Source organism: Pygocentrus nattereri, chromosome 17 (assembly GCF_015220715.1).
Source record: "Pygocentrus nattereri isolate fPygNat1 chromosome 17, fPygNat1.pri, whole genome shotgun sequence".
Taxonomy (NCBI): Eukaryota; Metazoa; Chordata; class Actinopteri; order Characiformes; family Serrasalmidae; genus Pygocentrus; species Pygocentrus nattereri.
Genome location: NC_051227.1, coordinates 12,210,846 through 12,232,966, shown reverse-complemented (window position 1 = coordinate 12,232,966; position 22,121 = coordinate 12,210,846). Strand labels below are relative to the sequence as shown.

The following is a 22,121-nucleotide window of genomic DNA, read 5'->3' as shown; positions in this document are numbered from 1 at the left end:
TCCGAGAGGGACTCGGAGTAGAGCCGCTGCTTCTTCACGTCGAGAGGAGCCAGTTGAGGTGGTTCGGGCATCTTGTTAGGATGCCTCCTGGACGCCTCCCTTGGGAGGTGTCACAGGCAAGTCCACCGGGGAGGAGACCCCGGGGAAGACCCAGGACACGCTGGCGTGACTGTGTCGCCCAGCTGGCCTGGGAGCGCCTCGGAATCCCTCCCGGGGAGCTAGTGGAGGTGGCTGGGGAAAGGGAGGTCTGGGCTTCATTGCTCAGGATGCTGCCCCCGCGACCCGAACCCCGGAGAAGCGGAAGATGATGGATGGATGGATGGATGGATGCTTCATATCACTGAAGAATTAGGGGTGGTGATAATAAATAACTGCCCCCCTCTTTGAAGGCGTATGATGCCCTAAATGTAACTAAAGCCCAGCAGTGAGGAGCTGAACTTTCCCCTCCTCTGCTGTCACTGCAGACGGGCAGGGTCGCCTACAGAGCAGCGCTAGTAGCTGTTAATGAAGTGATGCTCTTTTTATTTGAGGATCTCATTTCAGAGACAAGATCTCAACCATTGCCCTGTAATTCAGGTCTGAGGGGCAACACTTGAAAACAAGGGTTAGGGGTAGAAATAAGGAATGGCACTGAGCCTTAGTCTTAGTCACCATTTTCTTCTTTTGAAGATGGATGAATGCAACGTACACGGATCATCTTATAGTCTAAGTACTGAATAAGTCTGGCTTTGGATCAGTCCATCTCACTCCCCCCCTCGGATTGATCTGTCCTCTGAGAGACTGTCCGATTAAGGCAGATAAGAGTGTCCAGTTCATCCTGGCTGAAGGCGAATCTAACTCTAAAAGGCTCTGTGGATATGAGACCATTTGCTTGATGGATAAAAGCCTTCATCGTCCTCCGACACCGAACACATCAGCTCAGATCAGGAAATGAAATCCATCAGCGAGCCTCTCATTTTCATCTACCTGAGAAAACAACAGAGGGGCTGCTTTCATCTCTCTGCTGCTCTGTGGAGAAGAGGAGCAGGTGGAAGGATCAGGTTTGATGGAGTTCATATGGAAGAGCCTCATAATCCACATGAGGCCATTAACCTCAGCTGACGGTTATGCTAATGAGCTGAATGGCTCAGTGTGCTATACTGCCACGTAACAGCGGCCTGTTAGAGCAACAGCAGCAACAAGAACACAGAACACTCAGACCCTCAGAAACTCTTAAAAGGGTTCTTAAGTAAAGACAATGGTTCTGTATAGAACCATAAACACTCAAAGGACCATTTGCGTGCTTAAAGGGTTCTTCTCATTGTGAAATTGTTCTTAAGATTAATGGAGCATTGCACAATCTTAAAAAGTGTGTTTTACTTGTTTTTACTGTAGAATTTTACCCTGTATTTCTATTGTTTTACTTGTTTTTACTGTAGAATTTTTACCCTGTATTCCTATTGTTTTACTTGTTTTTACTGTAGAATTTTACTCTGTATTTCTATTGTTTTACTTGTGTTTCTACCATAGAAATTTACTCTGTATTTCTATTCTGCAATTTTGCTCTTAATTTTTTATACTATAGAAAACCGTCTGACTGGATTTTGTTCTTAGCTTAGCCACCATGTGCCTCAGGTAATTGGACTGGACTGTGTGGTACTGCTGGACGACAGCGGGCTGAGGGTGCAGTGTGTACGGTGTGGGTACCTGTACTCAGTGTCGGGCTGCAGGTGCTGCAGGAGGTGGCAGGTGGACGCGTCCAGCTGAAAGACCTGCTCCCCCACTGTGAGTCTGTACGAGCTGATCTCAGCTCCGTTACTGCAGGGCTCGTCCCACTTCAGCGCCAGGCAGGTGGAGGGAGCGTACTGACCGCTGACCGAAGGGTCGTAATCCAGCACAGCCACACCCGAGACCACGTCCGGCACCGCGGCCCCAGTCTGCACGCTGACCAGCTCACTGTATGGACCAACACCGGCCTGATTAACCGCCTGAGAGACACAAAATGAGAGAAAGACAAAGAGAGAGAGAAGAAAACAGAAAAGAACTGACAAAAATGTAAAGGAGCTTAAACGAGCTTTTGGGGAAAAAACAGGTAAAACCCTCAAACACGGGTAACACATGGAAAGGAAAATATTGGCTAGCACCTGTTACACCAGCGCTGACCAGCAGGAGGCAGCTGTTTTTTTTTTTTAACCTCTCAAATACCAGGTGGAAACAATAATACTGAGGGATTAAAGGGCTAACAATTAGCATGCTAATGCTAAGTATTTTTTCCCACCTGGCATCCAAAGTGCAAAACAAATTCCAAAAAACAAATCACTGCCGCCCCCTGCTGGTGTAAGTGTTCGCTAGTAACTGTTTTTTGAAATAAACTGTTACTGACGGCTGAAATTCCACAAATTCTGATGCTAGAAATATTTTCTCGGTTATTTTTAGTTTGTTATTAAGTGGAACTCAGGAATGCATTACATTCATTTTTCAGATCTTATGCTTCAGGAATTCTGCAGTTTTTACCAAAAAACCATCTTTTCCAGAGTTATAATGGAAAGCTGGTAACAACAGCAGAACCATTTTAGGTGTTATATAGAACCATATACAACACGTTCTCCATCAGTCTGAAAAACAGGCAGTCTTCATGTTTCTTTAGAACCACTGTCTTTACTAAAGAACCCTATAAGAACCATCTTTTTTTAAAAAGTACGGAGAAATTTCAGCCTTGGTGTTCCTGTTTTGCAGTGCCACATGTTTTTGTTTACATCTTTCATGTTCCTTTGCTTTCTTGTGGAATGTTGGGCTGAAAGATTAATAGTCTTTATATCGAAATCGCAATTTATCGCCAGAGCCTACGGGGTTAAAAAAGATTCTTCAAGGTTCTTGAAAAAGACGGTTCTTTAGTAAAGACAGTCATTCTATACAGAAGCATTGACTATGCATGCCTAAATGGTTCTCTGCATGGTGAGATAGCTCTTCAGTTTGACGGAGAATGTGTTGGGTTCTGCTATTGTTATGATACCAAGCTTGTAACTGTAAAAGACCATTTTGGCGCTATGAAGAACCTTTTTCAAAAATGTGCTGTATAGAACCATCTACAACACACTCTCCATAAATTTAAAGAACCATTTCACCATGCAAAGCACTTGTTAAGCATGGAAATGAGTTGTTCAGTGTTTGTGGTTCTATAGAACCATTTTCTTTACTACAGAACCCTCTAATAACCTTTTTGTTAGAGGAAATTGAAATGCCTGTAGAAAAGTTAGACCAATCAGAGGCAACCAGACCTCCATGTGTCACGACATGACAACCACAACTTACTGGGAGTTTGTCTCACTACGCTCAGGGGTGGATCCTCGAGACAAAAAGATGGGTAGTCAGGTGTAGTTGGCCAAAATAAATCAGGCCTGAATCTCAATTTATTAAGAAAAAACTAAATTTAAATTGCAGGCGCCATATTAAGTAGAAAAATCGCAATTAGATATTTTCCCCAAATGGTTTAAATGCCATGTGCTTTTGTTGTTGGTTTGGGTTGTGTCTCCTCTCTGGTCCCGCCCCCTTATCATCTGCTCCACCTGTCTGTAGTCTGTAGCCCTGCCCTCTGGTTAGTTTCAGGTGTTCCTTGTTTCCTCTCAGTGTATTTATACGCCTGTGTTTGCTCAGTCCCTTTGTCGTACACTGGCTTTTTTACCATGTTGCAGTTGCCCATTGTCACTGGTCTTGATAGGTTTTGTTTCTAGTTTAGTTCTGCACACTTGCATTCAGCCTCATCGCCTCCTATGTTACTCTCTTCTTCCAGCTGGCAGATAATTTTGCCCATTTTAAGCTTTATTTCTCAAAATAAGCAACATTATCTTCCAGATTTAATCGACACAATCTATTCAAATACTTAAATAATAGGTTGAATAACGTCAAAAAATATTAGTCATATTGGTTACCTTTGATATTATTTTGCTTGCCCATTCTTTTTGCACTGCACTTTTACATGTTGATCTTTCTGTACTTTCAGCCCCCTCAGTCTCCAGCCAAAAGACAGAAGGCAACATTACTTTTGCACGAGCAACATTTTCTGTTTTGTTTACCCCCCAAAATGTGTTAAATTCATACCTACATTTGAAGACAATACAATATTACATACGATACCTACATTTAGAGTCGGTTATTCATTCAGCTTCCTTGAACGCAGAGCTCCATCAGTGCAGATCAGAGCGGTTGGTAACTGAGTGGAATGCCAAGCGCTGTGCTGACATTATTAGATTAGAGCTGTGAAGGTGACTGTAGAGCTCATTTCTCCTCTCTTCTCAACCCTCCTCCTCCCCCTGCACCCTGTTCTCTCACTCCTGAGGATTTTGTCACCTTCTTTGAAGAGAAGGTTGATAGAATCACCAGTCTTTTCCCTCTGTCCCCACACCTTCCACTAGACCGCATCATCTCATTCCTAATCCCTTAAACTGTTTTTCTTCTCTTTCCACAGATGCTGTCCTTCAACTGATCAAATCCAGTAACCCAACCACCTGCCCACTGGATCCCATCCCATCGGCATTGTTTCAGTCTCTATCTGAGGACCTACTGCCCTTCATCACGTTTCTCATCAACAAATCCTTGGCATCAGGTGAAGTTCCATCAACTTTCAAGACTGCAAGAGTACACCCCATCTTTAAGAAACCCATGCTTGACAGCTCTGATGTCAGCAACTACAGACCGGTATCCCTTCTTTCTTTCCTTTCAAAAATTCTTGAACGTGCAGTCTATAATCAACTTTCTTTCTTTCTCACACAGAACCAGCTCCAAGACCCCAACCAGTCTGGCTTCAAACCAGCACATTCTACAGAAACTGCCCTCATCGCAGTGACTGAGAACCTCCAATCTGCAAGATCAGCCAAATTGTCATCTGTCCTGATCCTTGTTGATCTCTCTGCAGCTTTTGACACAGTCAACCATACGATCCTTCTGGACATCCTCAACAACCTCGGAGTCACTGGTTATGCGTGGAAGTGGTTCAAGTCCTATCTGGAGGATCGCTCTTATCAGGTAACATGGAGAGGGTTCACATCCTCTCCATGCAGGCTCTCCACTGGTGTCCTCCAAGGCTCGGTCCTGGGTCCTCTTCTCTTTTCTCTTTACACTAGCTCTCTTGGTGATGTAATATCTTCTCATGGCTTCTCTTATCACTGTTATGCTGATGATACTCAACTAATGTTTTCTTTCTCACACTCTGACACACAGGTTTCCAGTCGCATCTCAGCATGCCTGTCTGACATCTCTGCATGGATGGCAGCTCACCACCTGAAGCTAAATCCCAGCAAGCCTGAGCTGATATTCATCCCTGCAACTACAGGTCCTCATCATGATAACAGCGTCTCATTCAAGAACTTCCTGATTGTTCCATCTGTAGAGGCAAGAAGTCTTGGTGTGATTCTGGATAACCAGTTATCGTTTTCGACTCACATCGCGAACCTAACTCATCATGCAGGTATCTCCTGCACAACATCCGAAGGATCTGACCCTTCCTCACCCGAGAGGCCACCCAGGTGCTAGTGCAATCTCTTGTTATCTCAAGGCTTGACTACTGCAACTCACTCTTGGCTGGTCTTCCCATGCAGACCATCAAGCCTCTGCAACTCATCCAGAATGCGGCAGCACGACTCGTCCTCAATCTGCCCAAGTTCAGCCACATCACCCCACTGCTGCGCTCCCTTCACTGGCTTCCTGTAGCTGCACGCATCAGATTTAAAACCCTAATGCTTGCCTTCAAAGCCAAAAATGGACCAACCCCTACCTACTCGAACTGTACCACGAGCCCTTCGAGCTTCGAGTACAGCTCGGCTTGACCCGCCATCTTTCAAGGCGCGTGGAAGACAAGCGTCGAGAATGTTCTCTGTACTGGCACCCAGGTGGTGGAATGAACTCCCACTGGCTGTCCAAACAGCAGAGTCTCTTGCTGTCTTCAACGCAGACTGAAGACACATCTCTTTACACAGCACTTAAATGAGCATTGAATTATAAGCTGTGCTTATTTTTATTGTACTTCACTGTGTATTGTAGTTTGTTGTATTGTATTGTATTGTTTGTTATTGTATTGCATTGTATCTTATTGTTATTGTATTGCATTGAATGGCACAGAGTTCTGCGTTCAACTCTGTTTCTTTTTCTCTTGGTATCTACAGTGACTTTTGTTTCTAGCAGTATCTGAGCTCAGGACTGTCTTTTTCTCTAAGCTATTGGTAACTAGCAAAGATACTTTCTCTAGATAGACAAAGCACTTCTTGTGAGTCGCTCTGGATAAGAGCGTCTGCTAAATGCTGTAAATGTAAATTGTATGAGACTGAAACATCTGCATAAAGAGCTCATTTAATGAAAAACTGCATTATGGGCTTTCTTTCATAAAGAATATAATATGTACACACAGTTAAAGTGTAAGTGTTTAAAGTCCACATATGATGACTACAACTGCAAATACAGCCTGATTTGATTTCATTGTTTTTGTGATGTCACAAACCAACAATTTTACATATATGCACAAATTCAGGTACAGCAGTTTAGCCCCACCCATTCAGCTACAGCACTTTAGCCCCACCCATTCAGCTACAACAGTTTAGCCCCACCCATTCAGCTACAGCACTTTAGCCCCACCCATTCAGCTACAACAGTTTAGCCCCACCCATTCAGGTATAGCATTTTAGCCTCACCCATTCAGCTACAGCAGTTTAGCCCCACCCATTCAGCTACAGCAGTTTAGCCCCACCCATTCAGCTACAGCAGTTTAGCTCCACCATTCAGCTACAGCAGTTTAGCTCCACCTTTCAGCTACAGCAGTTTAGTCCCACCCATTCAGCCTATGGTGGACTGCTTTTTGAATTAGGCACAATACAGGGCAGCCAATCAGAACAAAGCTTATTAACAAATATCAGTCTTAAGGCCACAGCAATAAAAACAGCCTGTTTAACACTAAGGGATAAAGAGAGATTGGAACACAAACAAAACTGAAAATATGAGGATAATGTAAGATATGGGCATTTAAATGTGCGGGTTGTGTGTGGTGTTCTGTACCTGTAGTCTGCAGCAGTAACATGTGGCTGGTGTTAGGTTGGAGATTTCACACTGCGTGTCCGTTCCGCAGTAGATTAGCTCCATCGGCTCCTGATCCCGGCTCCATTCTAGACGGAACTCTGAGATATCAGCACCCGAACTCTCCGGGTTCTAACAGAACATACAAACACCACAGAGATTGGAGTGAGTGGAAGTACAAGGTGGGTGTTTCTAGTAAAGTGGCCAGTGAAAGGAAGCATGAGATGAGTGTTTCTAATAAAGTGGCCAGTGAGTGGAAGCATAAGGTGTTTCTAATAAAGTGGCCAGTTAGTGGAAGCATAAGGTGTTTCTAATAAAGTGGCCAGTTAGTGGAAGCATAAGGTGTTTCTAATAAAGTGGCCAGTGAGTGGAAGTACAAGGCAGGTGTTTCTAATAAAGTGTCCAGTTAGTGGAAGCACAAGGTGGGTGTTTCTAATAAAGTGGCCAGTGAGTGGAAGCACAAGGTGGGTGTTTCTAATAAAGTGGCCAGTGAGTGGAAGCACAAGGTGAGTGTTTCTAATAAAGTGGCCAGTTAGTGAAAGTACAATGCAGGCGTTTCTAATAAAGTGGCCAGTTAGTTGGAGCACAAGGTAAGTGTTTCTAATAAACTGGCCGGTTAGTGGAAGTACAAGGTAGGCGTTTCTGATAAAGTGGCCAGTTAGCAGTTCAAGTAAAAAGTAGTGGTCTGTTCACCTCCCAGCTGACCATCACACACATATTGGAGGTGAGAGTGAGGGATGGCACAGCACACTGGCCTGGAGGACCTGCTGCAGTGGTCACTTCTGTGGGTTCTGTATAGGGTCCATACTGTTAAAAACAGAGATGAGGGGGTGAGGATCCAGCTAAAAAAATCATAGTAGTGGAGCTACACACACACACACACACACACACAGATCAGGCGTAACATTCTGACCACCTCCTCGTTTCTACACTCACTGTCCATTTTATCAGCTCCACTTACTGTATAGCTGCACTTTGTAGTTCTACAGTTACAGACTGTAGTCCATCTGTTTCTCTGATACTTTGTTGCCCCCTTTTACCCTGTTCTTCAGTGGTCAGGACCCCCATGGACCCTCACAGAGCAGATACTATTTGGGTGGTGGATCATTCTCAGCACTGCAGTAACACTGATGTGGTGGTGGTGTGTTATTGTGTGTTGTGCTGGTGCGGTGGACAGTGACTGGACACAGTGTTTAAAAACTCCAGCACCACTGCTGTGTCTGATCCACTCGCACCAGCGCAACACACACTAACACACCACCACCACGTCAGTGTTACTGCAGTGCTGAGAATGATCCACCACCCAAATAGTACCTGGTCTGTGAGGGTCCATCGGGGTCCTGACCACTGAAGAACAGGGTAACAGAGTATCAGAGAAACAGATGGACTACAGTCTGTAACTGTAGAACCACAAAGTGCAGCTATACAGTAAGAGGAGCTGATAAGATGGACAGTGAGAGTAGAAAGAAGGAGGTGGTCAGAATGTAATGGCTGATCCGTGTAGATACACCAATGTATCTCTTTGAAAAACACAGTCCTATTGTGAACTGGAGCACGTCTGTTGTGCCTCTCACTCTAAGGAGTTTACTCTTACGATCCAACAAATGAAAACAGTAAACAAAGACACAGATTAACATCTCTCGGCTCAACCTGCTCTGAATTCACATCCCTCTGCTGCCCACAGTCTCACAGCAACAATAATATTTGCAAACGTTTTTCAGTAACACTTTGTACAAATACAGTGTCTATAAGAACCTATCAACACATTCATAGCACATTATAATGCATTTATAAACACGGAAGTACATATTTATTAACATGCATCACACTTTATAGCCATGGTTACTATGCATTATGAAATGTTACTATAATGCATTATGAGTTATACTGTGCATTATGACCAACAGACCTGCATCAAAAAAGATGATTCCTCAGGGGTTCTTTAGGAAAGAGTGGTTCTGTTTAGAACCATATGCTTTATATAGAACCATTTCATTTTAACAATAACATAACTGTTTTTGGTGCTCTACAGTCTTAAAAAAGATGGTTCTTCAAGGGTTCTTTAGGACAGGGAGTGGTTCTATTTAGAACCATAAGTTCTATAAACGGTTAAAGTGCTTAAACGGTTCTTTACATGGTTAAGTTGTTCTTCAGATTGATGGAGAACGTGTCATATATGGTTCCCTATAGAACCTTTGTTAAAAATGGTTCTATATAGTGCCAAAAAGGGTTCTTCTATTGTTACAAGTGGGACATTGTAACAATGGCAGAACCATCGACGGTGCAGTACCATCTGAAGATGGTTCTTCTAGGGTTCTTTAATAAAGGGAGTGGTTCTATTTAGATCCAAAATCTAATGTATATGATCCAAGTTCTATACAAATCCATTTGCATGCTGCAATGGCTCTCAAATGGTGCCTGGTTTGCTGTGTTGTGGTGTATTTTTAAGGAGGGTGCATTAATATGAACAACTCTGGGCTGGACAGCACTGAAGCCCTGAAGGCCGAGTCCCAACAACACACGCTGAGACATAAACCACTGGACATGCCATAGTGTAAATACACTCATAGCCCACTGTACTTACTGCTGACAAATACAGCTTATATGCTCTTATAAAGGGGCTATATACACAGGAATTAGTTACAGTTACCAGCTACTTCTTTCAGAAGTAATTACTGTGTATAAAAGTAATTAGTAGAGAAAGTGACGTCTCCAGTTCCACCCAGTAGTTCGGACTCCCTCAATTACATGATGCCACCAGCTCTAGGATGGTGAGGGTAAACACCGGCTTCCTCCGAGTTCTATGAAGCTCCACCTCATCTCATCAGGCAGTTGCTAAACAACGCCATTGGAAAACCAAACATGCTTGGAGGAGAACATCAATCGCCAGCTCTGTTACATCAGCTACCCACCCAGAGAGTAACTGTATCATCACCAGGGATAGACAGAGACAAACCGTCTGTTCAGTTCTGCCTGTTTACAGAACTGTTGCAGACCAGTTCTTAGGATTAAAATCAGGCCTTGTTTGGACGGAGGGGCTCGTTGGTCAGCACCCTATGATTGTGCTCTTTTGCCATCAGCTTTGGAGAAGTGTGTTGCTTCACCAGCTGCTTCCAGGAGATTAGAATTACTGTCCTTGTAAAGCTGCAGAGAACCACAACTCACTAGTGTTTGTTCTTGATCTCGAACAGGAAAAATAAAGCCCATGATTGGTGAACAGTCAGCTCACGCAGCCCAAACCATTGGCCACACATTCAGTGCGCCACCGTGAGGCCGGGTGGGGTTAGATCATACACAGGAAGCTGAGGGAATACGCTGTGTTTGTCTGCTTTGGTCTAACGAGTAACGAGCCTGTTCAAATTTCAGTGACTGTTATCGCGTAATTTAATTTGGAAAGGTAACTGGATACGTTACTATATCACTCCACCACTCGTTACTGCCTAAAGAAGTGTAATTTCAGTAATGCACTACATTGTAGCTCAATAAGGCCAACACTGGTTATAAATCATGTCTATCAATAAAAGTCCATATCAATAACGACACACAAACTGTGTGTTTATGAGGCAGGCTTGTTCGTCATTCAATCTGCAAGCCGGGAGTTCTTTGGCCCTATATAACGTGTTATGGCAACCATTCATAATGCATAATAAACATGGCTTTAAAGTGCAATTAATTCCTACAAATATTTATAACCATGTTTATAATGCCTTATGAATGCATTTTAACATGTTACGAATGTGTTTATAGATGCTCACAGGTAAGGTATGCACAAAAAATGTTACCAGTTTGACACTTCATCAATAATAATAATACAAATAATACTAATACTAATACTAGTACTACTACTACTACTACTAATAATAATAATAATAATAATAATAATGAACATAGCACTTTTCAATGACCTTTGAGCTCCAGCATGTTTGTTGTGGTTGATTTTACTTGTGCAGTCATGTGTGACTTTCCAAAATCAATAAGGTCACGATCCACAACAACAACAACCGTCTGAAATAAGGAAGCAGCAGGATCAGCTTTAATCTCAGAGAGGATTTACTGTGGAGGCAGGCGGTTCGGCTCACTCGCTTCCCCGGATATTCAGAAAATCTGAGCTTTCTTCACTATTACTGAGTTATTTTGATGATCTTTATAGTAATTTAGGCTTTTCTGAGTTTAAATAAATGTTATAAATCTTACTTTTCGTCTTATTATTAAGTGACCCTTATTTATTCCATAGCGGGTAAATTTCACCTCCTCATTTAACCCACCCGTGCAGTGAAAGACCACATACACACTAGTGAACACACACTAGGGGGTAGTGAACATACTTGCCCAAAGCGGTGGGCAGCCCTATCCACAGCGCCCAGTGAGCAGTTGGGGGTTAGGTGTCTTGCTCAAAGGCACTTTATTCAAGTACTCTTGGCTCTGGGGATCAAACCGGTGACCTTCCGGTCACAGGGCCAGTTCCCTGACCTCCAGCCCATGACTGCCCTTATGAAGCACCACCTTCATCAATCTTCTGAAATGTTCATTTATTTGAAATGGAGTTGAAGTTCTCTAAACTATCATAAAACAGCGTCTCAGTCATCAGGCAGTGAATTCAGAACCATTTCATGTAGGAAGTTTCTGTGAGGAGCTTTTAGAGGGGGACATCTGGTTCCTATCACCACCACTGTGAACAGCTCTGAATGACTCTGTTTACATCTTAACCACTTAATTCTGCAGGAAATTTGAAAAATGGTGGCATCTGTCTGTGGTTTATTTTCAGTGTATTTAATCTAGTTCTTGTAATGGCTTTTTTTCTGTAATGGCTTTTTTCTTTTTTAACTCTCACATTGAGTTAAGAGGGAATTTTGAAATATTGGTGGAATTCCCCTGTAAATCCCTCTGTCACAGAAATTCATACGTGTCGCCATTTCAGCTGTAGTGTGATCTACACCGGTGTTTAAACTCACCCCTGCCTCGTTGGCAGCGCGCAGACGGAAGCTGTAGGTGGTGCCGGGAAGCAGAGTGCTGACGGTACAGTCCAGCTCAGAGCCGCAGTAAACTACAGCAGAGTCCAGCTCACCCTCAGACATCTCCACACTGTACTGTAGCACACCACAGCTACCTTCAGAGGAGGGACGGTCTAGAGAGACAGAGAGAGACAGAGAGAGAGAGAGAGAGAGAGAGAGAGAGAGAGAGAGAGAGAAAGACAGAGAGAGAGGGAGAGAGAGAGAGCAGGAGAGAGAGAAAGAGAGAGAGAGACAGCGAGAGAGAGAGAGGGAGAGAGAAAAGGAGAGAGAGACAGCGAGAGAAAGAGAAAGAGAGAAAGAGAGAGAGAGAGGGAGAGGGGGGGTAGAGGGAGAGAGAGGGAGAGAGGGGGGTAGAGAGAGAGAGAGAGAGATAGAGAGAGATATAGAGAGAGAGAGAGAAAAAGAGAAAGACAGAGAGAGAGGGAGAGAGAGCAGGAGAGAGAGAGGGAGAGAGAAAAGGAGAGAGAGACAGCGAGAGAAAGAGAAAGAGAGAAAGAGAGAGAGAGGGAGAGAGAGAGAGGGAAGGGAGAGAGAGAGAGGGGGGGTAGAGGGAGAGAGAGGGAGAGAGATAGGCAGACAGAGGGAGAGAGAGGGAGAGAGGGAGAGAGAGAGACAGAGATAGAGAGAGAGAGAGAGAGAGGGAGAGAGAGAGAGGGAGAGAGAGAGAGAGAGAGAGAGAGAGAGCGAGCGAGAGAGCGCGCGAGAGAGAGAGAGAGAGAGAGCGAGAGAGAGAGAGAGAGACGGGGGGTGTTATGTCAGACTGATGTCTGAAGTTCTCTCTCAGCAAAGAACCGTAAAAAGAGAAATCTAATAGCAAAGCCCACAGTAACGTGATTCATACATCATAAATGACCACACGGACTGCTAACGAAGTTCACAATGCCATCAATCACGCGGGTGTGCAGCAAGAGGGAGACGCAGTAATGTGATTCACAGTTTGCGCCGGTCTACCTGAATAAATGCACCTGGACTGACTGTGAGGTTCTGGAGGTTTATTTATATGATAGGATGCTTCATTTCCTGTTAAGTAAATCTTGGCAGTTCATTAAAACTTGAGGACCTGAAGCTGCTCGAATACAAAGAGGTGATCAGTGTGAAATTAAAACCTCAGAGGAGGATAAAAGTCTCGGAAAACAAACACACAGAAATATAATGCGGAGGAAAAGATGCCTCACCCCACTGTAACTGCACCTCCTTGTGTTTGGCTTTACCCACAATCCTCGGAGGCTGGCAGGGGCCTGGAGGCACGCTCAGGGTGCGCACAGGAACACTCTCAGAACACTACGTACACATGGACAGAGAGTGATAGGTGTTGTTATCTGGCTGTAGGCGTGTGTGTTGTTACCTGGCTGTAGGGGTGTGTGTTGTTACCTGGCTGTAGGCGTGTGTGATGTTAACTGGCTGTAGGCGTGTGTGATGTTACCTGGCTGTAGGCGTGTGTGATGTTACCTGGCTGTAGGCGTGTGTGTTGTTACCTGGCTGTAGGCGTGTGTGTTGTTACCTGGCTGTAGGCGTGTGTGATGTTAACTGGCTGTAGGCGTGTGTGAGGTTACCTGGCTGTAGGCGTGTGTGATGTTACCTGGCTGTAGGCGTGTGTGATGTTAACTGGCTGTAGGCGTGTGTGATGTTACCTGGCTGTAGGCGTGTGTGTTGTTACCTGGCTGTAGGCGTGTGTGTTGTTACCTGGCTGTAGGCGTGTGTGATGTTACCTGGCTGTAGGCGTGTGTGTTGTTACCTGGCTGTAGGCGTGTGTGTTGTTACCTGGCTGTAGGCGTGTGTGATGTTATCTGGCTGTAGGCGTGTGTGAGGTTACCTGGCTGTAGGCGTGTGTGATGTTACCTGGCTGTAGGCGTGTGTGTTGTTACCTGGCTGTAGGCGTGTGTGATGTTAACTGGCTGTAGGCATGTGTATTGTTACCTGGCTGTAGGCGTGTGTGTTGTTACCTGGCTGTAGGCGTGTGTGATGTTACCTGGCTGTAGGCGTGTGTGATGTTACCTGGCTGTAGGGGTGTGTGTTGTTATCTGGCTGTAGGCGTGTGTGATGTTACCTGGCTGTAGGCGTGCGTGTTGTTACCTGGCTGTAGGCGTGCGTGTTGTTACCTGGCTGTAGGCGTGCGTGTTGTTACCTGGCTGTAGGCGTGTGTGATGTTAACTGGCTGTAGGCGTGTATGATGTTACCTGGCTGTAGGCGTGTGTGATGTTACCTGGCTGTAGGCGTGTGTTATGTTACCTGGCTGTAGGCGTGTGTGATGTTACCTGGCTGTAGGAGTGTGTATTGTTACCTGGCTGTGCCCCCCTGTGCTGATGCAGCAGAGGCGGAGTCTGTATAAAGTTCCAGGCTTTAAGTGGTCACACACACAGTGGGTAGCTGGTCCGCTGTACGCTACGTCCCACTGACTGGCTGCATAAGAAACAGAGAAATTTCCACCTTATTATAACAAAATGAGATTCACTGCAATGGCTTGGCGTGTCCAACCTCACTCCCAATCAATCATCAATACAAGGAAATTCTCACTATTGTGACAAAACCTCAAATCTGAAAAAAAAGCTAATCTTGTAGGAGAAAACAAAATGTTCTTCACTTTGAATGGAAGATTTTATTCCAAATGATTTTGGACTATTTCTCTTACTGTTTCTGCCACCTCTCCTTCACAATGTACATTTAAAAATTATATTAACAAAGAAATATATGAGAAAAACGTAGATCATAAAGCAAAACAAAATAAAAAAACAAATAAAAAATGAAGACAGCAAAAAAAACAAAACAAATTAAATGTGAAAAGAATTACAGGAAATGAACAAAACCACTGAAAACATGCAGGTGAGCAAAGGTGATGTAGCCGGTCAGATAAGACATTTGGCGCTTCTTCAGTTTTAGCAAAGAAGCTATGAGGCTAATGTAGCTGACAAGTATCTGAAAATTATACCCCACCAATTAGCACTGCGCTAACGGCATCTCTTGCCTCAAACTCTTACACTTTCACCTACAGAACTGGACAAAAGTACAGATAAAGTTCAGTCTTCCTGGTGCCTGCTAATGTTTATAGCTATGCTAATGTATTTCAGTCGATGTTTATAGAGCACAGTGAGTCACACAGAGTCAGAAACCAGTCTATTAGAGACACTGAACACCTCCACACACATCTCAATGGTCTGACTACATTTGGGATGGTGGGTAGTAAATTATTTTGTTTGAAGAAGTAGAATATGGCTTTAATATTCCCACCATCATTCACCCAAACATTCAGACGTTTAGCACCCAAAACAGAGACCACCAGTGGTTGGTTGGTGTAGTGGGTAATACCTCTGCCTTCTACACTGTAGGCTGGGGTCCAATCCCTGCCTGGGTAAGCACCCTTCACTATACCAATAAGAGTCCTTGGGCAAGACTCCTAACACTGCCTTAGCCTACCTCTGCAAAAATGATCAAACTGTAAGTTGCTCTGGAAAAGAGCGACTGCCAAATGCTGTAAATAAAAAAAAAAAAAAAGCTTAACGACCAGCAGACACGGACAGAACAAGGTTAAATACAGTACAGTATTAGAATTTTTATAAACTCTCAGGAGTGTTAGGTTCTACCGCACTATTTACCTTACATACTTATAAACGGCATAATCTGGTATAAATGAATAATGATTAATATCAGTGAGGTCTAAAAGCCTCAGAGCACTATTGAAAATTTGGTAACACTTTCTCTGAATGTTGGGTTTGTAAGCATCTATAAACACATTCATAACATTTTGTAATGCATTTGTAAGGCATCATAAACACAGCTATAAATATTTATAAAAATGCATTACATGTTATAGCCATGCTTATTATGCATTATGAACTGTGAACAGTGCATTATAAGCAGTGTTCATAATAAATTATAAGCGGTCATAAGTTGTATTTGTCCGCTCTAAGTAAAGTGAAGTGTACTGGACTAAAGCCTCCTCCAGTGTTAAGAGTGAGGCTTCAAGTTGAAGTGTTTACTGAAGGATTTACTGAAACACACACAAAGCTCATTACAGGCTTCAGATGTCAGAGTTTAAACTAGTGCTGCCATCAGTGTTTCACCCAATGTAGGAAAGTCAATGTACACCACTGTTAATGTGCACCACCGTTAGCCTGGCACTAACTTAACACTGCATATCCAATAGAGTGCTAGCAGAAATCAGCATTACTGTAGTGTAGTGTAGTGTTATGGAGTGAAGGGTTCTAACGCTTACTGTTAGAACCAGTGAGGGAATAAATTATAATGACAGGCTCGACTATCTTCCCCCTCGCTCCCCAGGCCTTCACTCCACAGTGACTTCACGCTCGGTGTGATGTCAGAGGGGGTTCAGGGGAGGGGCTGATGGGTACCTGGTTTGCTGTGATGTAATGTAGTGTTTAAAGTGAGACGCTGAGTAAGAAAAGCTCAGTGTAGCAGGGATTCTAGGCTGGATGGCCAGTTTGGAGCATCTGAATATTCAGGACTAAAGCGCTGAAGATGCAGTTCGATCAGCACCAGTGCTGAGAAATAAAACACTGGAAGTCTCAGTAAATAAACTTTAGATTTGTCTTTATGCTCTTCAAGCTGGGACTGACAGTATAACATGTAATTAACACTACTTATAATGCATTATATTAACAATTCATAATGTATAATAAGCAAGGCTATAAAGTGTAATGTAGTGTAATTCATTTATATATATATATATATATATATATATATATATATATATATATAAATAATCATGTTTATAATGCCTCATGAATATGTAAATGTATACAATTTATGAGCTCTTATAATTTGTTATGAACAGTGCTTATAAGGTACTTTGTGAACAATGCATAATAAGCATGGGTATGACGTGTAATGCATTTTTATAAATATTTATAGCCATGCTTATGACAGCTTATGAATGCATTATAACATGCTATAAATGTGTTTATGGACGCTTACAAAATGACATTCATAGAAAATGTCTTGTATGTCGCATTTTTAAAAAAACAAAACTGAACACATTTATTTCTTCTGGCACAGCCCAGTGGAGCCCCCGAGAACTGGACTTGGTTTTGCTCTGTTACTGGCAAGACGAAGATTCTCATCAGCTGGAAGTGCCACTCTCCTCCTTCTCGCTCCCTCTGGTTGAGAGATGATGTTTTCTGTTTGCACCTTGTGAAGATCAGGTTTAGTTTGAGGGGTTCTGCGAAACTTTTATAGGCGCTGGTCACCTTTTATTGCCCTTGTCAAGAGCCCTCCCGCAGCTTCCTGCAGAGGACTTGGGTAGGTCCCTCTCTTCAACTCTCTATCCTACCCCCTTACCAATGCCACCCCACCCCCTTTTTTTGTGTGTGTGTGTGTGTGTGTGTGTGTGTGTGTGTGTGTGTGTGTGTGTGTGTGTATTTGCGCGTTGATGTATGAATATACGGGTTAATTTTGTGATGGTTGCTTTCTTGCTTGCTTGAAAACAGTTTGCAAATGTTTTGTTTAGAATCTGTGTTGCAAGACTTTTAAGCTCTTATTATCCAGGGTATTTTGGTTTGTCCATCTGAATTTTCGCGACCAAATTGTAAGGCAAATTATTCACTAACTGCATTAAATACATTTTTATTTTATTTTATTTTTGGAAATTTTTATTTATTTCATTATTTTATTTATTTTATTATCGTTTTCTGTTCTACACATATTGCTAAATGCTTACAATTTACTGCTGAAAGCCAAAAATCTCAGACGCTCTTTGTGTTATTTTATAAAAGTAATGTTTACAGAGCAGATCACTGAAGAGACGCCGTCTGTTTATAGTTTAGAGCCCAGATTTGGGGGAAAACGGCTCGACTTTCAGTAGAAAAACAAACTGAGTTCAGCTTCTTTTATTATGGGGTATAAAATGACATCACCGGCTATTAGACTGGAAAGAAGTTACAGCCTCACACGACGTCCAGCTTCTGAATGGAACTTATGAAAGATGAAAGTTATGAAGAACATGACCAAGTGCGCTTTGGAACCACTGGCGGTCTCAAGAAGTTCAAGAGGCCACAAAGCGATAATAAAACTTTACAAATAATATCATCATAACAGTTTGAGTGAAAAGTAGAATCTCTGAAATATTTCCATGAATTTCAGAATTTCTCAGTATTTGGTATTTTTACATGTTTTGTTTTAATTAGAATTTTGACCTAGAAATAGGGCAGAATCTTCAATATTTCTTCTGAAATTCATTTTTCTTAACTTTGCTTTCTGAAACTTTCTGTTGTTCTTTCCTTTTAAATAATATCTTCAATGTGGCTTGTCTAAACTGACTGAATGAATTATGTTTATATTTGATCTACATGTATGGAAGAGGCTCAGCCTGGCTTTATTCTGTCTGAAAGGTTAACTTTCCTTTGGCTTGTCTCTTCCCCAGTGACTAACATGTATTAATAAACTCAAACTCTGCTGAGGGTGCACGGGTGTCTGCCCTTGGTTCCTGAGGGAGAACACGGTCCAAGAAGACCCTTCTTAACACTGTCATAAGGTCAAAAAATAAAAACAGCAAAATTATAGAATCATAATATTCAGATCATAATAAAATACCGGATTACAGACACTAACGTGGTCTGGAATAGAAGTTTAGAATCTGCACTTTCCACAGTTTCTCCACTCGTTTCAGTCAGAAATAATCCACACAGGTTTACAGTGGGACTATGTTTTCACAGCAGTGCCTGCTAAGGGTTAAAGAGGATTATCGGAGTCTGTGCTGAGGAACGTGGCAGACGGGATGAATCACACCTGAGACAGCTCAGTGCAGAGCAGAGCAGAGAGGACAGATCTGGTTACTCAGTGTGAAGAAACAAAGGAAAGAAAAACTACCCCATCAGGAGGAGACGGTTGGCGCTGCGGTAGAGGAAAGAATAAAGAACAGCTCTGATAAAACACTGCAGGCTTGTGTCTGATCAGGCCTGGGACATAAAACTGTAATAATATAATATAATAATATAATGAATCATCAAAATATCGCTGCTGTTGGAAGAAAACCTTGTATCTCCATTTTTGTCGTTTTTAGTTTATGACAACTTGAAAATGTCTGTTGTTCTTTACATCGTGTGTAAATTTCAAGGTGAATGCACCAAAAGAAACGGCCCAATAAGACTTGGAAAAATGTCTGGTTCCATTGACTTACACTAAAAGTAAAGCGGGTTTTTTCCTTCTCCTGTAAAGTTACTATTTTGGAGATATAACAGTGACGTACACAGATATTAGTGATATAAAACGATGATGCAGGTCTGTTCCTCAATCCAGCCTCAGCAGCAAAGCCTTTGAAGAGTTTCTAGTATTCTGTAAATGTGGGGAGGAAAAGATGTCTAGCCATTCACTCACAACTGCCCACGCCAGTGAGGCAGTTAGCACAGTTAGCCAGGTTAACTGTTTTTATTTAGTAGAGTTGGTCATTGTCAGGTAGCCGAATTAGCTTTGTTCACTTTTTTAGTTTGCAGAATTAAAATGTTACCTATTTTCAGTTTTCAGAGTTAGCTAAAGCTAGTTATGGTCATTAAGCAAACTAAGCAAGAGTTAGCCATTTTCAGTTTGGTGAATTAGTCATATCAAGCTTTTTAGTTAGCAAAATTTGTCTGGGCCACTTGTGGGCCACATCCTGAGGTTTGTTCTGGCCCAGTAAAGGGCTGGGTCCTCAGCTCAGATCTGGCCTAGTATAGGGCTGGGTGCTCAGCTCAGATCTGGCCCAGTATATGGCTGGGTCCTCAGCTCAGATCTGGCCTAGTATAGGGCTGGGTGCTCAGCTCAGATCTGGCCTAGTATAGGGCTGGGTGCTCAGCTCAGATCTGGCCCAGTATATGGCTGGGTGCTCAGCTCAGATCTGGCCCAGTATATGGCTGGGTCCTCAGCTCAGATCTGGCCCAGTATATGGCTGGGTCCCCAGCTCAGGTCTGGCCCAGTATATGGCTGGGTCCTCAGCTCAGATCTGGCCCAGTATATGGCTGGGTCCTCAGCTCAGATCTGGCCTAGTATATGGCTGGGTCCTCAGCTCAGATCTGGCCTAGTATAGGGCTGGGTGCTCAGCTCAGATCTGACCTAGTATAGGGCTGGGTGCTCAGCTCAGATCTGGCCCAGTATATGGCTGGGTGCTCAGCTCAGATCTGGCCCAGTATATGGCTGGGTCCTCAGCTCAGATCTGGCCCAGTATATGGCTGGGTCCCCAGCTCAGGTCTGGCCCAGTATATGGCTGGGTCCTCAGCTCAGATCTGGCCCAGTATATGGCTGGGTCCTCAGCTCAGATCTGGCCCAGTATATGGCTGGGTCCTCAGCTCAGATCTGGCCCAGTATATGGCTGGGTCCTCAGCTCAGATCTGGCTCACATACTGTAAAGTGAGTAGAACTAATGGATATGGCCCGCCCAGAATGGCCTACAATCTGAGTAGTTATGCTAGTAGTTATGTTCAGCAGAATTAGCTAGAGTTAGCTATTCTCAGTTAGCACAGTTAATTAGCCTGGAGAGCTGCATTTTGTAACTGCGATTCATTGGCGAATTAGTGATGTGAGCCAATGAATCGGTTGATGAATCAGTTGATGAATCAGTTGATGAATCAGTTCATTAATCAGTTGATGAATGAAGTGATAAATCAGTGATGTGAGCCACTGAATCAGTTGATAAATCTGTTGATGAATAAACTGATGAATCTGTGAGGTGGAAAATGAAAACATTCCGACTCATTCTGGATCATTTCTATGTAAAAGGTTGTGAAAAGTCAGAAGCAAAGAGTGATACTAGAAAAAAATGATCAGAAATGTCTGCAAACAGAAAGAAATGAAGGCAAAGACTGGATAAATAAACAAGATCAAACATACCATCAGTCTCTCCTTCTGAAATCTCCAGGAGGTACGTCAGGATTTCTGACCCCCCGTTGTCTTGTGGAGGGTCTGCAATGAAAACACATGAACAGAATATAAATTACACCTTTATCTAACAATAATGTGTCCTACATTTGTTCTATACATATACAAGCATCCTCTGTGATGGGTGTGGTGTGTACGAACCCCAGGAGATGGTGAAGCTGTAAGGTGTGATTGGTTCCTGAACACTTGGGCTAGATGGAGGTCCTGGTTTATCTGGACTCGTTGTACAGACCAGAACCTCACTGGGTCCAGTCCTGCCCTCTATACTGGAGGCTATCAGCTACAGCAGAGACAGACAAGAGGACAAAGAAAAGAGTGAAAATAGTAGATGAAAAACAGCATTTACTAAATAATTCATATGCGAGGATAACAGTTGATAAAAAGTATATCAATATATATATACTGAATACTGCTTAGAGGATTAATTCATAGTAGATGCTGAGTAATTTATAGTAGATACAGAATAATTCATAGTGGAAACTGGATAATTCCTAGTAAATACTAACTAATTCACAATGGATATTGAGTAATGCATAGCAGATACTGAATAATTCATAGTGCATACTGAATAATTCATAGTGCATACTGAATAATTCATAGTGCATACTGAATAAGTCATAGTGCATACTGATCAATTCATAGGGGATATTGAGTAATTCAAAGTGGATACTGAATAATTCAAAGTGGACACTGAATAATTCATACTGGATAACAGACAATTCATGCTAATACTGAATAATTCATAGTGGATACTGAATAATTCATAGTGGATACTGAATAATTCATACTGGATAACAGACAATTCATGCTAATACTGAATAATTCATAGTGGATACTGAATAATTCATAGTGGATACCGGACAATTCATAGTGAATACTGAATAAATCATAGTGACTACTGAATAATTCATAGTGGATGCTGAATAATTCATAGTGACTACTGAGTAATTCATAATGAATACTGAATAATTCACAGTGGACACTGAATAATTAATAGCGAATATTGAATAATTCATAGCAGATACTGCATAATTTATAGTGGATACTGAATAAGTCATGGTGGATACTGAATAATTCATAGCGAATACTGAATAATTCATAGCAAATACTAAACAATTCATAGTGGATACTGAATAATTTATAGTAGATATTGGAAAATTCATAGTGAACACTGAATAAATCATAGTGGATACTAAATAATTCACAGCGAAT

The 22,121-nt window shown here is 42.6% G+C and overlaps 1 protein-coding gene across 2 annotated transcripts in view; it reads right to left on the bottom strand.

Annotated features, from left to right (window-relative positions):
- The window catches only part of fndc3ba (fibronectin type III domain containing 3Ba), a 228,081-nt gene that overhangs the window by 18,498 nt on the left and 187,462 nt on the right, over positions 1 to 22,121 (bottom strand). For both annotated transcript variants that reach the window (XM_037546630.1, XM_037546631.1), the window contains exons 15-22: positions 21,051 to 21,189; positions 20,862 to 20,933; positions 14,332 to 14,450; positions 13,226 to 13,331; positions 11,991 to 12,163; positions 7,732 to 7,845; positions 7,021 to 7,170; positions 1,687 to 1,967 (exon numbers count right to left, since the gene is read on the bottom strand). In XM_037546630.1, the coding sequence (XP_037402527.1) occupies positions 1,687 to 1,967; positions 7,021 to 7,170; positions 7,732 to 7,845; positions 11,991 to 12,163; positions 13,226 to 13,331; positions 14,332 to 14,450; positions 20,862 to 20,933; positions 21,051 to 21,189 (1,154 nt within the window). The remainder of the gene's footprint in view (positions 1 to 1,686; positions 1,968 to 7,020; positions 7,171 to 7,731; positions 7,846 to 11,990; positions 12,164 to 13,225; positions 13,332 to 14,331; positions 14,451 to 20,861; positions 20,934 to 21,050; positions 21,190 to 22,121) is intronic.